The following is a 13,660-nucleotide window of genomic DNA, read 5'->3' as shown; positions in this document are numbered from 1 at the left end:
CACAGACTTATTCATTTTCGACTGAAGTTTACAACAGCAAGTTTGGCTTTGGGGTCACAGAGGTCCTTCATATTCATCTTTTCATAGCATTCACACGACTTAGCGTCATGCATGGAGCAGAGGCACAGTCGACAGTAACACCCATTATGTCTGACATCCGACTGTTGTGGTCCTTGCAAGATTTAATCCCTGTGGTCCTAGTAGGGATATGTACTTTGCACACTCAAAAAGTTGAGGGAAGAAATTCTGTCAAGCTGACCTGTTTAAAAAGAGCTACAGAAAAGGGTCGGAAGGCATGGAAAGAAAAACTGACTTCAGCACATGGAAGTGGCAGAGCTATAGTGGCCTCAACATCACATCTGGGGAGGGACAAATCTGATTCAGAACTGCAAGATGCCACCAATCAAAGCGCTAAGGAATTGCTATTGAAATTCCCTTGACCCAGTCTGACGCCTGGGGAAATTCAAAAGATGATGAAAATGTGACTAGAAGTCTCTATCAGAAGCTGACAATGTTCCAAAACGTTCCACGCCCAACAAAAAATGGCTGGAGTGTGGAAAGCATGTAATTTACAGCAGCACATGCTGCAACTGTATAACTAACTGACAAAAGCGCACTAGTAGAGCAATAGTCATCCAATGTTTTTTTTATATCTGTTGACTCAGTAATTGACAAGGGTTTTGTAGCTGGAGAAAAAAGTGCCACTGACAAAGATATTGCCACCAATGGAGTGGGAACCACCAACTAGGATCTAGCTGTAAATTGACAGAAGTTACTGACAAAGATTTAGTAATCGAAGGGGGTTTTCAATACATGGTGACTTGGTGGTCAATGATAAAAAAAAAACACTGATGAGTCACAATGTGCGGCAGAAATCGGATTTACGGCAACCTATAGGGACAATAATGTTCAAAGGACATTACGTTTATTGGCTAATGTTGGAACATTTACAAGAGAAAGTGTTTCTGAAAAGACACTGCTGTACTCAACAGCATGCTAGTTTATAAGGCATACAGTGAAGAAAGGTTCGGGCATGTGAACCTAAAAAAATTAAAAGCAACTTCATATATACAGGCGGGCATGGGAATGATGCCCACATCCCAGGTCTTCTAGAAGCTTTTAGTGACCAAGCCACCTAACATTTTTAACTTGCACAGACCAGGAGATTTATGCTTTCTGTGACAGCTATGCCATGCTACAAATCTACAGTTGCAGAGTACTACTTTATAGAAACATTTTAGAAAGATTCTAGAAACATTCCAGACACAACATCTTTACAAAGAAAATTTATTTGACAGTACAATACAATGTTTCCTAACATGGTGGATAATCCTAACATAAGCAGTGAGACCAGTTAAAGAGTATCAAAGCAACCTAGAAATGTCACAAGCTCTGTGAAGCTTTTTCTTAACATGAAGTGCAGATAATTCACAGGAAGGTATGCAATGCCAGATTCCTTAATTCCTGCCAGGGTTCAGGCAACAGCCCCTGAATCTTTAGCGAGTAAATCTTTTGAAGGGACTGGCAAGAGAAAGCTGGAACGGACAGTGGAGTAAAGAGGCATAAATTCATAATTCCTTACAGATTGGTATCCTTAACCCAATAGGTGATCTAATTGGCAATCAGAAAATTAAATGATTGGCAGAAGCACAGCTCTGGTGGATCAGATTGGACATTTGGGGTTGTGGGGAAAGGAGTAGGGTTAGGAAGGCTCAGAGTTTCATAGTCTGCATACTCATCCAACAAAGACACAGCAACAAAGCAAAGAGAAGCAACGCCCGAAGAAAGGGTTGTCCTTTTGGTCAGATGAGAAAATACTGGCTTTTCAACTGACCTCCCATAAAAACAAGGATATCCTTCTAAGTAAATTTTGTGGCTTAGAAATCCACCATGGAAGGATCGCCGCTACCGTGGCAACTGCAGGTTTAATTTATCCTCCATGGAAGTGGCTATTCACAGTGGATTTCCATTTAAAGAGACATTCAAATAAATCGCCTTTTCTAGCCCACCCTTGATGCGATGAATCATTCGGATGAATCTTCTTGAGGCAGTCCAGTGCCAATGGCAGGGGGTTCTGGGAAAAGAAATCCAGTCTCCTGACTGAAGAGAGAATCGAGACCCTGCTGATGACACCACTTTACTGGGTGTTGAAGTGGCGTTAAAATGAACTGGCACCAGACAAAGTGCCTTGCAGTAGTGCTGTTTTCACGGCAGGCAGACACAGTGCCCAGTCTTCTCCGTTGATGTTCTCCAAGTGTCCACAGGTTAATGAGAAATGTATCCTTCGTGCAATTGTCTGATCCTCGTTGAATGTGAGCAGCAAAGTTCTCAGCTGCAGAATGGCACCTCAAAACTCTGTGGTGCAATGGGGCAATGAGTAGCGGGTGGCAGTCTCTTTCAAGATGCAAAATTCTTGCCCTTCTAACCCTTCCACCCCCCCCCCCCCCCCCCCCATGGTGAGGACATCGTTGCAGCTTTGTTTGCTTCTATCCTGCATGCTTATTGTCTGGATGAGTATGCATACTATGGCTTCCAAGTCAGTCCTACCCTTTTCTACCAAGAGTTATCTTGAAGGATCTCTGCAAGAGGGGTGGGTTAGTGAAACGCTTGAAGAGTTCAGGTAGGGGGTAATTGACATGCAAGACACTTCACAAACCGCAACCTAATGGGGCTTTGAAATGAAGACAGGCCTGCCACATGAAAAAGGGAATCTGCTTACTGGCAAGCAAGGGGAGAGAGAGAGGAACAGGGAATTGAAAGGAGTGGGAATTGAGTGTCTTTGGGGAAGGATCCTGCAAACCAGGCACATTTTTGCCAACAGCACATCTCAGATTTCAAATCTGAATTTCCCAGATCACAGAAGGCCACCACTAGGCATCTCAAGGCCCCACCACTAACGTTACCTGAATGGAGCACTCAGACTGAAAATTAACATCCTCAACTAGTAGGAAATGTGTGGTGTATGGAAACTGTTTTCCAAACAGGTAGTAAGAGTAAAATGAGGGAGGGCAGAGGGGGGAGGGGGGACGACGACACATGACTAGGAAAGCTGTTCATCAAATGCAGCTGTGCAATATGACATTCTATGTAGCCTGCTTGTAGAACCTACTCATTCGAGCACCCCTATGACAGGAGCAGAGCAAGTACATTTGCTAGAACCAATTCACATGTACACAACACCAGCTGAAGCAATGTAACACAATGCAGAGCATGTGCTGCTACAGCTGAAGTCCACAACCAGGCATCCTGACAGCTAAATTTGAAGAATAAAGTAGTGAGGTAGGCCAGTAAACCTAGTATACAACCTTCCAGCCTCAAGTCTCCAAACAGAAATAACATGCAGGGTTTAGGGGAAAAAGTATACTTTTACATTCACATTGGAGTAGAAGTACTGAGAAGCTAACATCCACAACCTGATGTTGGAGCTTTGGCAGAATGAAAAGTAATAAAAAGGGTGGAGGATGCTCAGAAATCACCAGTGACTGAACACTTTCTCTCATGTGACCATCAAATAGCATACCCATCAAGTCTCCGAAAAACAGCTATGAAGAGCTCAAAACCTGTAATCAGGAGCTGTATACTAGTAGGCGGTTGTGGGTATGTTTGAGAGCCATGCTGGGAAGGTGGAAGTGCACAGTATGTTGAGCCAGTAGTTTTTTTTTTAGGTATATTGAGCCAGTAGGATTTTTTTTTTTAGGAGGCGGTGGTGGGGGAATGGGGGCAGGGGTGTGGAGACCACAATATTGAAACATCTGAATGGGGAAGAGGGTTGGTGGTCCATGGAAGACCCAAATTCTGATCCACCGGAGTATGCAGATGTGGTGTTGAAGTCCTACTTAACTCGCCTTTCAACATGGTACAGAGCGTATAGGATTAAGAATAAGACAAGGCTGTACATGATGAAGCAGGCATACATTTACAAGCAATCCACCTCCCCGGTCACCTCCCTCCCACAAATCGCCTTGTTCCCTTTCCCTCTCCTCCCCAAACCCCACCCTGTACCCAAGCCCCCCCAAACCCATTGTAATTCTCTCCCACCCACCATCTCCCAACCTACCATCTCTAAAACCACCATCCCAAAGCACATCCTCCCAACCCACCTCCCACAAGACTCCTAGCCCAAGAACTCCCTCAAAATGTATCCTACTGCAGGACCTTTGCATAAACCAATACCCAACCTGAGAACTCCCTCCCCAGCCCCAGAACAAATCTTTTTTTCTATCCATTCCATTATCACTCTAATACTTTGCACCTTTCAAATCTACAGATTTGAATGTTGTTTGTCCAGTGGTGCTAGCATCAAACTGAGGGCATGGATACCTGCTAACAAGGCAATAGATCTCTTGACTCCAGGGTTGCTCACACCACACTGGTGCAAAATACAAAGGAAACTTTACTCTTCCTTAGAACTCCAAAATTTAGCCAAACATTTGCTTTACTCCTTGAGGGCTAAACCAAAGGCCAAAACACATACTGGCTGGAGCCTAATAGTTGGTTATCAATTTCCTCTAAGCATTTGATGTAAAATGGTATTTTAGGTCTTATAATTTTGGAAGCCTGGAGTTTTAAGGAACTCTCATGATATTGGAGTTTTGTTTGGATTTTGGCCAAGTATGGTATGAGCAATCCTGGAGACAAGGAATCTGTTAACTTTCTGAATGGCAGCTATTTCTATTCATAATTTAGCAGGACAGAGACAATAGGCAGACCTTTTTGGGCAAGAGTTCAGAAGTAGGCAGCGGTTGCAGAGCGATTTAAAATGCAAAACACTACCATGGCTCACAACTATTAAAAACAGAGCAACATTCTAGCAAATAACCAGATACACATCAACTGTGCGTTCAGATGAAAGGAAAGAAATTACAAGGTCATAAAAACATGATAGTACCAAAGGGGGAAAAAAATTGAGAAAATGTGATCGCACAAATATTTCCCTCAGAAAAAAGATGCAATTGGGGAAAAAACAGACAAAAATGAATAGGGACAACAGGAGAAAGAAAATCACGGATTAAAGAGGATGGGAAGGGGAGAGAGAAGATCTGCCCATGGTAGCATCCAGACCTGCTTATATGGAAATTAAACAACTCCCTAATTCATCCCCACCCACCCTTGTCGACCCATGGGGTCCGTCACAGTACGTTGTGAAAGGGGAAGCGCTGTTTAAAACAGACCCCCACCCTGCTAACCTCATAAAATAAAAATATTTTAAAAATACAAAAAAAAGGCATGATGCAGGGGAGAGATCTAATAAATGAAGATGACACTATCTCAAAACACAACAAATTTTACAAAAATAATCTGCCCTCTATGTATCTTCCACACTTGACAGAGGGTGCACTTCGCAGCCCACCTGGACCATTCACAGGTGGTTGCCACATGTCCCAGAGTTCAGTACACCCCGCACTGGCAGGTGTTGGATTGAAATATAAAAAAAGCAAGGGTTGAGTCACAGCCTCATGTTGCTTGCTGGAAACTGTCAAATACAGGATCACTTCAGAAAGGCGACATCAGGTATTTTTCCTTCCAACTGCAATAAGAAAAGAGGTTAGAGGTTTTAGACGAGACAAAACAATGATTACTTTACATACATTCTCTAAAAAAAATTAACTGAAGTTTAGAATGAGGGGAAAAAAACTTATTTAAAAACCCACAACCAACATTTGTGAACTCCACTCTGTTTTTATCTCAGACAAAACAGAGAGCCCTGTCATACAAAGAGGAGTTAACAACCCTTGCAAGTCATACGGCTTGAAGTTCATATATGCTTCGGCATCAGTTTTTCCTGATAATTTGACAACTGTTTCGAAAGGGTTACTTACCAGTAGGAGTAGTTTTGCAGCTTGAAGAGTTTTCTGGATTCACATGCTGTGCATCATTCCGCCATCTAGTGGTTGGGTCCACAATTTTTCTTGTTTTGGTCTCTGTCGACCACCATTTGGTGTCAGGTACATCCCCTGTATGAAGTCAGACAGCATCCTGAAGGTCGACGTGCGCGGTGGACATCTTCGGATTCTTTTTCATGCTGTTTAATCCTTGTGATGGTCCTTATTTATAGCTCTTAACGTTGTACTTTGCTGTGTTCCTTCTAGGGTAAGGCTGGGTGGGTCGCATGTGAATCCAGAAAACTCTACAAGCTGCAAAACTACTCCTACTGGTAAGAAACCATTTTGTTTTGCAGCGTGAATCCTTTTCTGGATTCAAATGCTATGCATCAGATTATGTAGCGGTTTGTCCCATGTTTGGGAGGCTGTGGTGAAAGAAAGTCTTCGCAAACAGTTGTTGAAGCAACCTTTCTCCAATTTGATCTTCCTTATTTATTTTGTATATCCACACAATAATGCTTTGCAAATGTGTGTGGTTGTGCCCATGTTGCTGCTGCGCAGATGGCCTCGATGGGTATATTTGCCATGAAAGCTAGCGTTGCTTCTTTCTTCCTAGTGAAGTGAGCTGTTGGTTGTATTTTTAGTTCTTTTTTTGGCATTGGTGTAGCTTAGTTGTATAGCTTGCACTATCCATCTTCCAATCGTTGCTTTAGGGACAGCTGATCCTGGTATGGTATGTGAATAAGCAACAAACAACTGTTTAGTTTTCCTTACTTGTTCTGTTCTTTGCAGATAGTACAGTGGAGCTCTCCTTACATCCAGGGTGTGGAGGCTTTTTTCGGCCTTAGTTTTTGGTTCCTTGAAGAAAACTGGCAAGATGATGTTTTGAATCAAGTGATACTTAGTTACCAACTTTGGTAAAAACTGTGGGTTCGTTTTTAAGACTACTTTATCCTTGTGGATTTGTAAATAGTGCTCTTGTATAGTTAATGCCTGTAGTTCACTTACTCTCCGTAGTGATGATATTGCATTGAGAAATGCTGTTTTTAGAGTAATATGTTTGATATCCGCTGTATGCATGGGTTCAAATGGTTTTCCCATTAGCTGCGACAGCACTGTATTTAACCTCCATGTTGGTACAGGAGCAGTTCTGGGTGGAGCCATTCTTTTTGCTCCTTCCAAAAATCTTTTGATGAGTGGTCTAGTAAAGAAGCTTATGCATGTTTTTCCTCTTGTGTATGCCACTATGGCCGCGGGGTGTTCCTTTAGGCTTGAAAAATTTATGTTGCTGTCTAAAAGATAGATAAGATATGTGACTACTGTTTTCTGTGCGTTTATTGTATTGGTATTGTTGTTAGCGGTACCACCATGTGGTAGATTGTTTCCATTTAGCTGTATACCATTTCCTTGTTGACTGTTTTCTTGCCTCCTTTAGAATCTCCATGGTTCTGGACGGCAGTTTGAGGTGTCCAAATTCTGTGTATTCAGGCGCCAGGCCGCTAGTTGTAGCCTCGCTGGTTCTGGGTGAAAGATTTGGCCCTGTTGCATTATTAGCAGGTCCTTTTCTGCTTTGATCACGATTATCTCTCCTTTGGAGATTTCTAGGAGAGTTGAGTACCATGTCTGTGTTGGCCAACGGGGGGCAATGAGAATCATATTTGTTCCTGGTTCGCTTGCTTTTTGTAGTACTCTTTGTATCAGGGGAAGTGGTTGTAAGAAAGTGCCCTCTTTCTGGCATGGTATGCCCCCACTTTTTGCTAAATTACTGATGTTTTTTGACTGAGTGTGCCCTGGGCTCCTGCTAATCAGGTACCCAGGTCCTGTGTTCCTTCCCTAAAACTGCATTGAAGCCTAAATTCAATTGGCATCTCAGGCCACGTCAGCCCCTGGTAAATGGTATCGCAGGTACCCAGGGCACTGTGGCCAGAAAAGGCCTCGAAGGGCTGCAGCACTTATTGTGCCACCCTTAGACGTCCTGTACCCTGACACACACACACTGCCTTTGCAGGCTGTGTGTCTAGGTGCAGAACAATGTGAAGACTCGACATGGCACACATCTGTGCCATGCCCACAAACCACTGCCCTGGTATACATCCGTCACCCTCTGGCTGGGTGCTCTATGCCAGTGGTGAAGGTAGAGGTTAATGAGCCCTGTACCCCTACAGTGCCCAAGTCCATTCCTGGGAACTGTAAGTGCAGTGCTGCCATCAAGAGTATATGGTGCTGGGATCTTGTCATTACGAACTCCACAGCACCATGATGGCTACACTTAATACTGGGAATTTTGGTATCAAACTTCTCAGCACATAAAAACCACACTGATGCCAGTGTGGGATTTAGTGTACGAGTTACTTACCTTCGGTAACGATGTATCTGGTAGAGACAATTCGAGCCGTCTATTCGTTAACGTAGAATTATCTATCCCCAGGAGTGAGACTGGATCCAGAAAATGTTTCTTGCTACAGCATCTCTGCACGCCGGGGGGCAGTACCACGTGATTCCGCCCTGACATCGTCCGCGGGGATGACGGCAGCAAGGTCACATAAGCCCTACCCCGGTGCGCAATGTCAGTTTTCTTCGGAGAACTTTCCAGTACCACAGTGCGGAGCAATCACAAACAAAAACTGTGAGAATATGGAACAGTGTGCAAAAAAATCAGCCAAACAGAAAGGGAAGAAACGAATGGTAAGGAACAGCAGCACCCGTAGGAGGAACAGCACCATCCGGAGCAGTGCCAGGCTCTACGGCACCAAAAAGTCATAGAAGGAAAGAGCAGAGCACAGCTACTGCGAAGCAACCCTGCAATCAAATGCGACAGCCTCCCTGGGGGCAGAAACCACAGTCCAGAACAGTGAAGGACACCAAGGCCAGAACAGAAGACTAACGACAATTTACCCCAAGACAACACCAGCAAGTAGAGGTATCTCTTGTAAAGAGCCAAGGGCCGAGGCAGCCAAGAGACCCCCAACTCCGAGGACTGCAGAGGAGTCAAAGTTCAAGCAATGAGAAAAAAAAAAAGGGCACGAATAGGCCCCACACTGAAAGACCAGGGAGCAGGAACGCAGAAGTACCCATGAAATCGCCAACCAATCACCAGAAAGGAAGGAGTGGATCAAACAAACAGAACAAAGCATCCCACTAGGGAGGAAGCGAGAGAAGGCACTAGCAGAAGACAAAACCACCCGGAGGCAGGCGAGGGCAAAAGACTAAGCTAAGGTTCTTCGCAGAACAGGGAGGAAGGGCCGGTCGTGAAGCAGCTAGAATCGTCTCCATCAGATACATCGCTACCAAAGGTAAGTAACCCGTACATCTTATAGAGACTACTAGCCACAGATTCCTTAACATAGAATAGATAACCTAGCCATACCCAGAAGGGAGGAGGGCCTGCGAGAGAGCCTACCAGTAGGAAGAAACAGAGCCCCAGCAGGAGATGTATATTAGGGACAAAAAGGGCAGCCCAACCCTCACCAAGCAGGAGGAAGCAAGGACTAGGTGAAGGGAGGTCAGGACACCCCAAGCCCAGCCCAGGTACCAGAGACATCGGCCAGAAAGCCCCGGAGGGACAGATAACGACAGAGAAGTACTGAGGAAGAAAGAATCACCCCAAGACACCAAGGAGAAGAGGCAGAAACAGAGGCAAAGCCCTCCACCGGAAGACCCACACACAGTGAAGGGGACAGCTGAACTGGCCAAAGCCTTGAAACAACAGGCATGGCAGAAACAGCTCCACAATCAAGAAAGGCAGGCATGAGAAAAAAGTCATAGTCTTGCAAGGCTCCATCAGAACAAGAGGTAGGAGCACAAGGGCCAGCGCCACGGCCCCTGGCCGTGGACTAGAAAGAGCAGACGGGCGCAGCCGGCAGCTGGCAGCTGGCAAGCACCACAAAGCCGAGCACCCCGACCAAGCAGAGCTCAAGACGAAGGCAAGGCCAAGGAAAACCAGAACGACCCTTAAAGGAAACCGTTCCGGACAGAAACCGACCCAAGAAAAGAAGTGGGACCAGCCGGAAGAGAAGAGGAGAAATACGTAGGACGGACCAAACCATCAACCAGAACACAGGAAATGATCCCCCCCAGACAGAGGACCAGCTTGAAAAGCTGGACAAAAAACGGTAGATATATATTAAATATATATTATATAAATATATAAGGGTAGAAACACCACAGCACAACACCGCAGATGGCATGCAGAGTCGACCTCCTCCACCACGTGCTCCCTAGGAGGGTGGGGTCGGAGCCGGTGCGGCTAAGGAACGGTGCCGAAAAGGCACCGGCTCGACCTCACTCGGGCAGCCACCCGAGGAGAGGACGGAGGGGGACTCAGGAAAGCACCCCAGGCCCGGCCTCCACCTGCCGCACCGCCAGGGCCAGGGAGGAAAGCCTCCGGCACCGAAACAACGCCAGCTTGGCCTCCGGTGAGCCAGCCGCCCGCTCAGAGGGGGACTCCGGGACAAGTCCTGAGTCCCAGCGACCTCCTGCGACGCCACAGGCAGCCCCGTAGGGATTTGTAGCGAGGCAGGGACGCCACGGGTCAAAGAGCAGAGCCCCAAAGGACTACCCCTCGACGACACCACCCTCCTACAAACTGAAGCCGAAACCTTCGGCGCCAGGGCCGAAGCCGCTGGCGACTCAGCGGAAGGCCCCGCATGAGGCAAGGGATCAGCGGAAGTCTCAGGAGGTGGAGGAGGGGCCAAAGAAGCCTGCAGAGCCACAGTGTAGGATTTCATTTGAGCCCTAGTCGCCCGACGCCGAGGAACGGCGGTTAGGGTGGCGACTGGCGGGGGCGCACGTCCCGAGAGGAACCTGCGCTCTCCGCCCCACGAGGACGAGACCTCGGAGTCAAACTACAGGACCTACCAGCTGGCAAGGGACACCATTGGGGCCATGGTATAGGGGGATGCCGCAGACGGAATCAGCGGTTCCTGGCCTCCGAGGTAGGGGACGGATGCTGGGACGACACCGACCTGGACAAGCGGGCCGACAGCAATTTCATCCGGTGCTCCCGCCGGGACTTCGGTTTGAGGTGCTGACAAGCTTCGCAGTCCGTAGAGTCATGGTGCTCGCCCAAACACCACATACATATCTAGTGAGGGTCAGTCGCCGACATCTGACGTGCACAATCAGTACACAACTTGAAGCCCGAAGGCATTCTCACACTGTTCCACGAAACAAAACGTGAAAAGGAGGCCTGAAAACAGTCCAGGACATGATCCAGATCCGCGATGCACGTGGAAAAGAGAAAAACGGACGTTGGCGCACCTGGGTGGGGCTTATGTGACCTTGCTGACGTCACGCCCGCGGACGACGTCAGGGCGGAGTCACGTGGTAAAGCCTCCCGGCGTGCAGAGATGCTGTGGCAAGAACATTTTTCAGGATCCAGTCTCACGCCCGGGGATATTTCTACGTTAAGGAATCTGCGGCTAGTAGTCTCTATCAGATGTAAAATGCACAACAGAGGGCATCTTAGAGATGCACCCTGAAATATGACCAACTTCTAGTGACATGACTGAGTGGCTGCTTAGGCTGCCACCACCAGACAGGTTTCTGGACCCCTGGGTCGAGAGCCTGAAACAATGCACATCCTGGGATGAGGTGCCAAGCCTCCTCCCCCAGGATGGCCAGGGTTCACAAGGAAAAAGATTTAAAGGCATGTCGCCTTTGTGACCCTCTCCAGACCAATTGCTGCTTTCAGCAACCGGCAGGAATAATAAGTGAGGAAGGGAGGTGTGCCCACCTCTGCCAACTAGGTGAAGCACAACCTTGAGTCCTAGCCATCTTGAGGACGGGGGGGACCCAGCCAACCAGGGACAGGGTCCTGCCCCCCTCCCACTGGAGAGTGGCAGAATAGGGGGTGTACCCACCCCAGGGAAGGGACCCATTGGTCCCTGCCATTTACCTACCTATAACGCCCCTACATTTAGTACATAAGGGGCGCCCTGAACCTTGCTTCCTCAGATCCAGCAACAAGAAAAGAAGGTAAGAGGGAGGAAAAGCCTTGCAGAGCTAATAAGGACAATTCCCACTGGCTTGGCCCCAGCCCTACAGGCCCGTCTTCCCTCGAACCTGCACCTGCGAAATCCCAGTGTGTCCTACAGCCAGCAACCTCAACCCCAGAGGACCTGCCTGCCTTCCCTTCAAAGACTGAATCTCCCGTGAACACCGCACTTGTTCATAATGCAGCTTCTGGCTCCGGCCGGACAACGCAAATCCAGCCCACTCTGCACCCGCCGAACCCAGCCCGAGCTCGGGTGGAAAAACACCACGAGGAGGTCCCCCCGGCGACCACTGACCTGCCTCAAGCCTCCAGAAGACACGTGCAGCATCAATCCAGAGTACCCCCCTCACCGCGACCAGAGCAGGTAAGAAAATCCGATGTACCTTGCATCAGACGCCCCACGGCCTTGTGTGCCCCAACCAACAGTGCCTAACCAACCCTCAACATCCCAACGTACCCCTCTAAGTGGTGGTCGCTCCTGGAAGATCCTCGTCCCGAGCCTGCAATGTTTCTTTGTCCCGGAGGTTCTTCATTGGAAGCAACAGGGTACCAGACCTCAAAACAGCACCCTGCACCAGGCTGCCCTAGTGCCGCAGAGGGTGCACCTTTGGTGCTACTTTGGTCCCCAACTACCCCTGAGCTAAACCCTAGGAGCTTTGCGCCCACAATCTCGTGGCCTGCTTGCCAGCAGCCACCAACCGGAGACCCCCTATCCGCCATAGGATAACATTGGGACTCAATACTCTGCACCAGGCCGCCTTAGTGTCGCTGAGGGCGCAGACCCCAGAGTCTAACCCCAGAACCTTAACTCCCACAGTCATTTACTTACCTGCAAACAGATAACCTGACTTTCCTCTATAGGATAACATTGTCCATTTTCCTTCCAAAAAAACAACTAAGTGTGGAGTTTTGAAAACTAAAGATTCTTTAAAAATCGTACAAATAACCAAAATGTTTTTGCTCACCTGTTTGCAGGAAATGTCCCAGTGCTGAAACTAGGCTTCCAGCACAGAGTTAGAAAAAGTAACGCAAAAGTAACTTACCTGCAATTTGTTGAAAAAGACCATTCATTCCAACGTACTCTATTTGCTGTGTTTTGTAATCCACTGCCTTATCTGTAAATCAAACCTCGTACAATTTCTACTGCATTTTCGAACTGTACTTCAATCAAGTAACTTATCACTGAGAAGTATTTATTGCGCACCTATGCCAGGCTTGCTTTGTTCTTAAAATAAACAGTATAATTTTCTATACAAAAACAATTGGCCTAAAGTTCATTTTTTGAGCGTGTGAATTAATTTGCTGACTGAGTGTGTACATCAAATGCTTAACACTGTCCTCTGATACTGCCTTACTGCTCGACCACTCTACCACAAAAAAAGAGTAAGGTTCTATCTAACTTTAACGTCTGCCTACCTCTGGAGACACTTGGACTCTATACACACTATACCTCATTTTGGTGTAGTATATATAGAGCCAGTTTCTTACAGTGGTGGAAAGGTGTAGACAAATGTCTGAAACCAATTGAGTGAAAGCGCATTTCCCTTTGACAGGTGGTGTGGAAACCTGGATGCAAAGTTTTGGCATTTCCTGTTCTGTATTGTTGCAAAGAGATCCAACACTGGTGTTCCCCCAATGTTGAACAGGTATTGTACTGTTGAACAAGTTACTTACCTTCGGTAACGATCTATCTGTAAGAAACCTTATTAGTGATAGATTCCTTACCTTAGAATTACCCCAGGCGTCATACTGGATCCGGAAAGTTTTCATCAGCAGTACCCCTGCGCGTCGGAAGGTAGCGTCGTGCGGCTCTGCGTCCGTCGTTAGCGTCGTGGTCGCAGTG

The 13,660-nt window shown here is 47.1% G+C and overlaps 1 protein-coding gene across 1 annotated transcript in view; it reads right to left on the bottom strand.

Moving 5' to 3' along the window:
- Window positions 1–1,273: 1,273 nt before the first annotated feature.
- Window positions 1,274–13,660, bottom strand: part of NXF1 (nuclear RNA export factor 1) — a 466,191-nt gene continuing 453,804 nt past the window's right edge. Inside the window, exon 21 of the mRNA XM_086938121.1 lies at window positions 1,274–5,527. Coding sequence (XP_086794247.1) covers window positions 5,489–5,527 — 39 coding nt within the window. The 3' untranslated portion in view covers window positions 1,274–5,488. The remainder of the gene's footprint in view (window positions 5,528–13,660) is intronic.

Source organism: Lissotriton vulgaris, chromosome 9 (genome assembly GCF_964263255.1).
Source record: "Lissotriton vulgaris chromosome 9, aLisVul1.2, whole genome shotgun sequence".
Classification (NCBI taxonomy): Eukaryota; Metazoa; Chordata; class Amphibia; order Caudata; family Salamandridae; genus Lissotriton; species Lissotriton vulgaris.
This window is presented reverse-complemented; position numbering and strand designations above follow the sequence as displayed.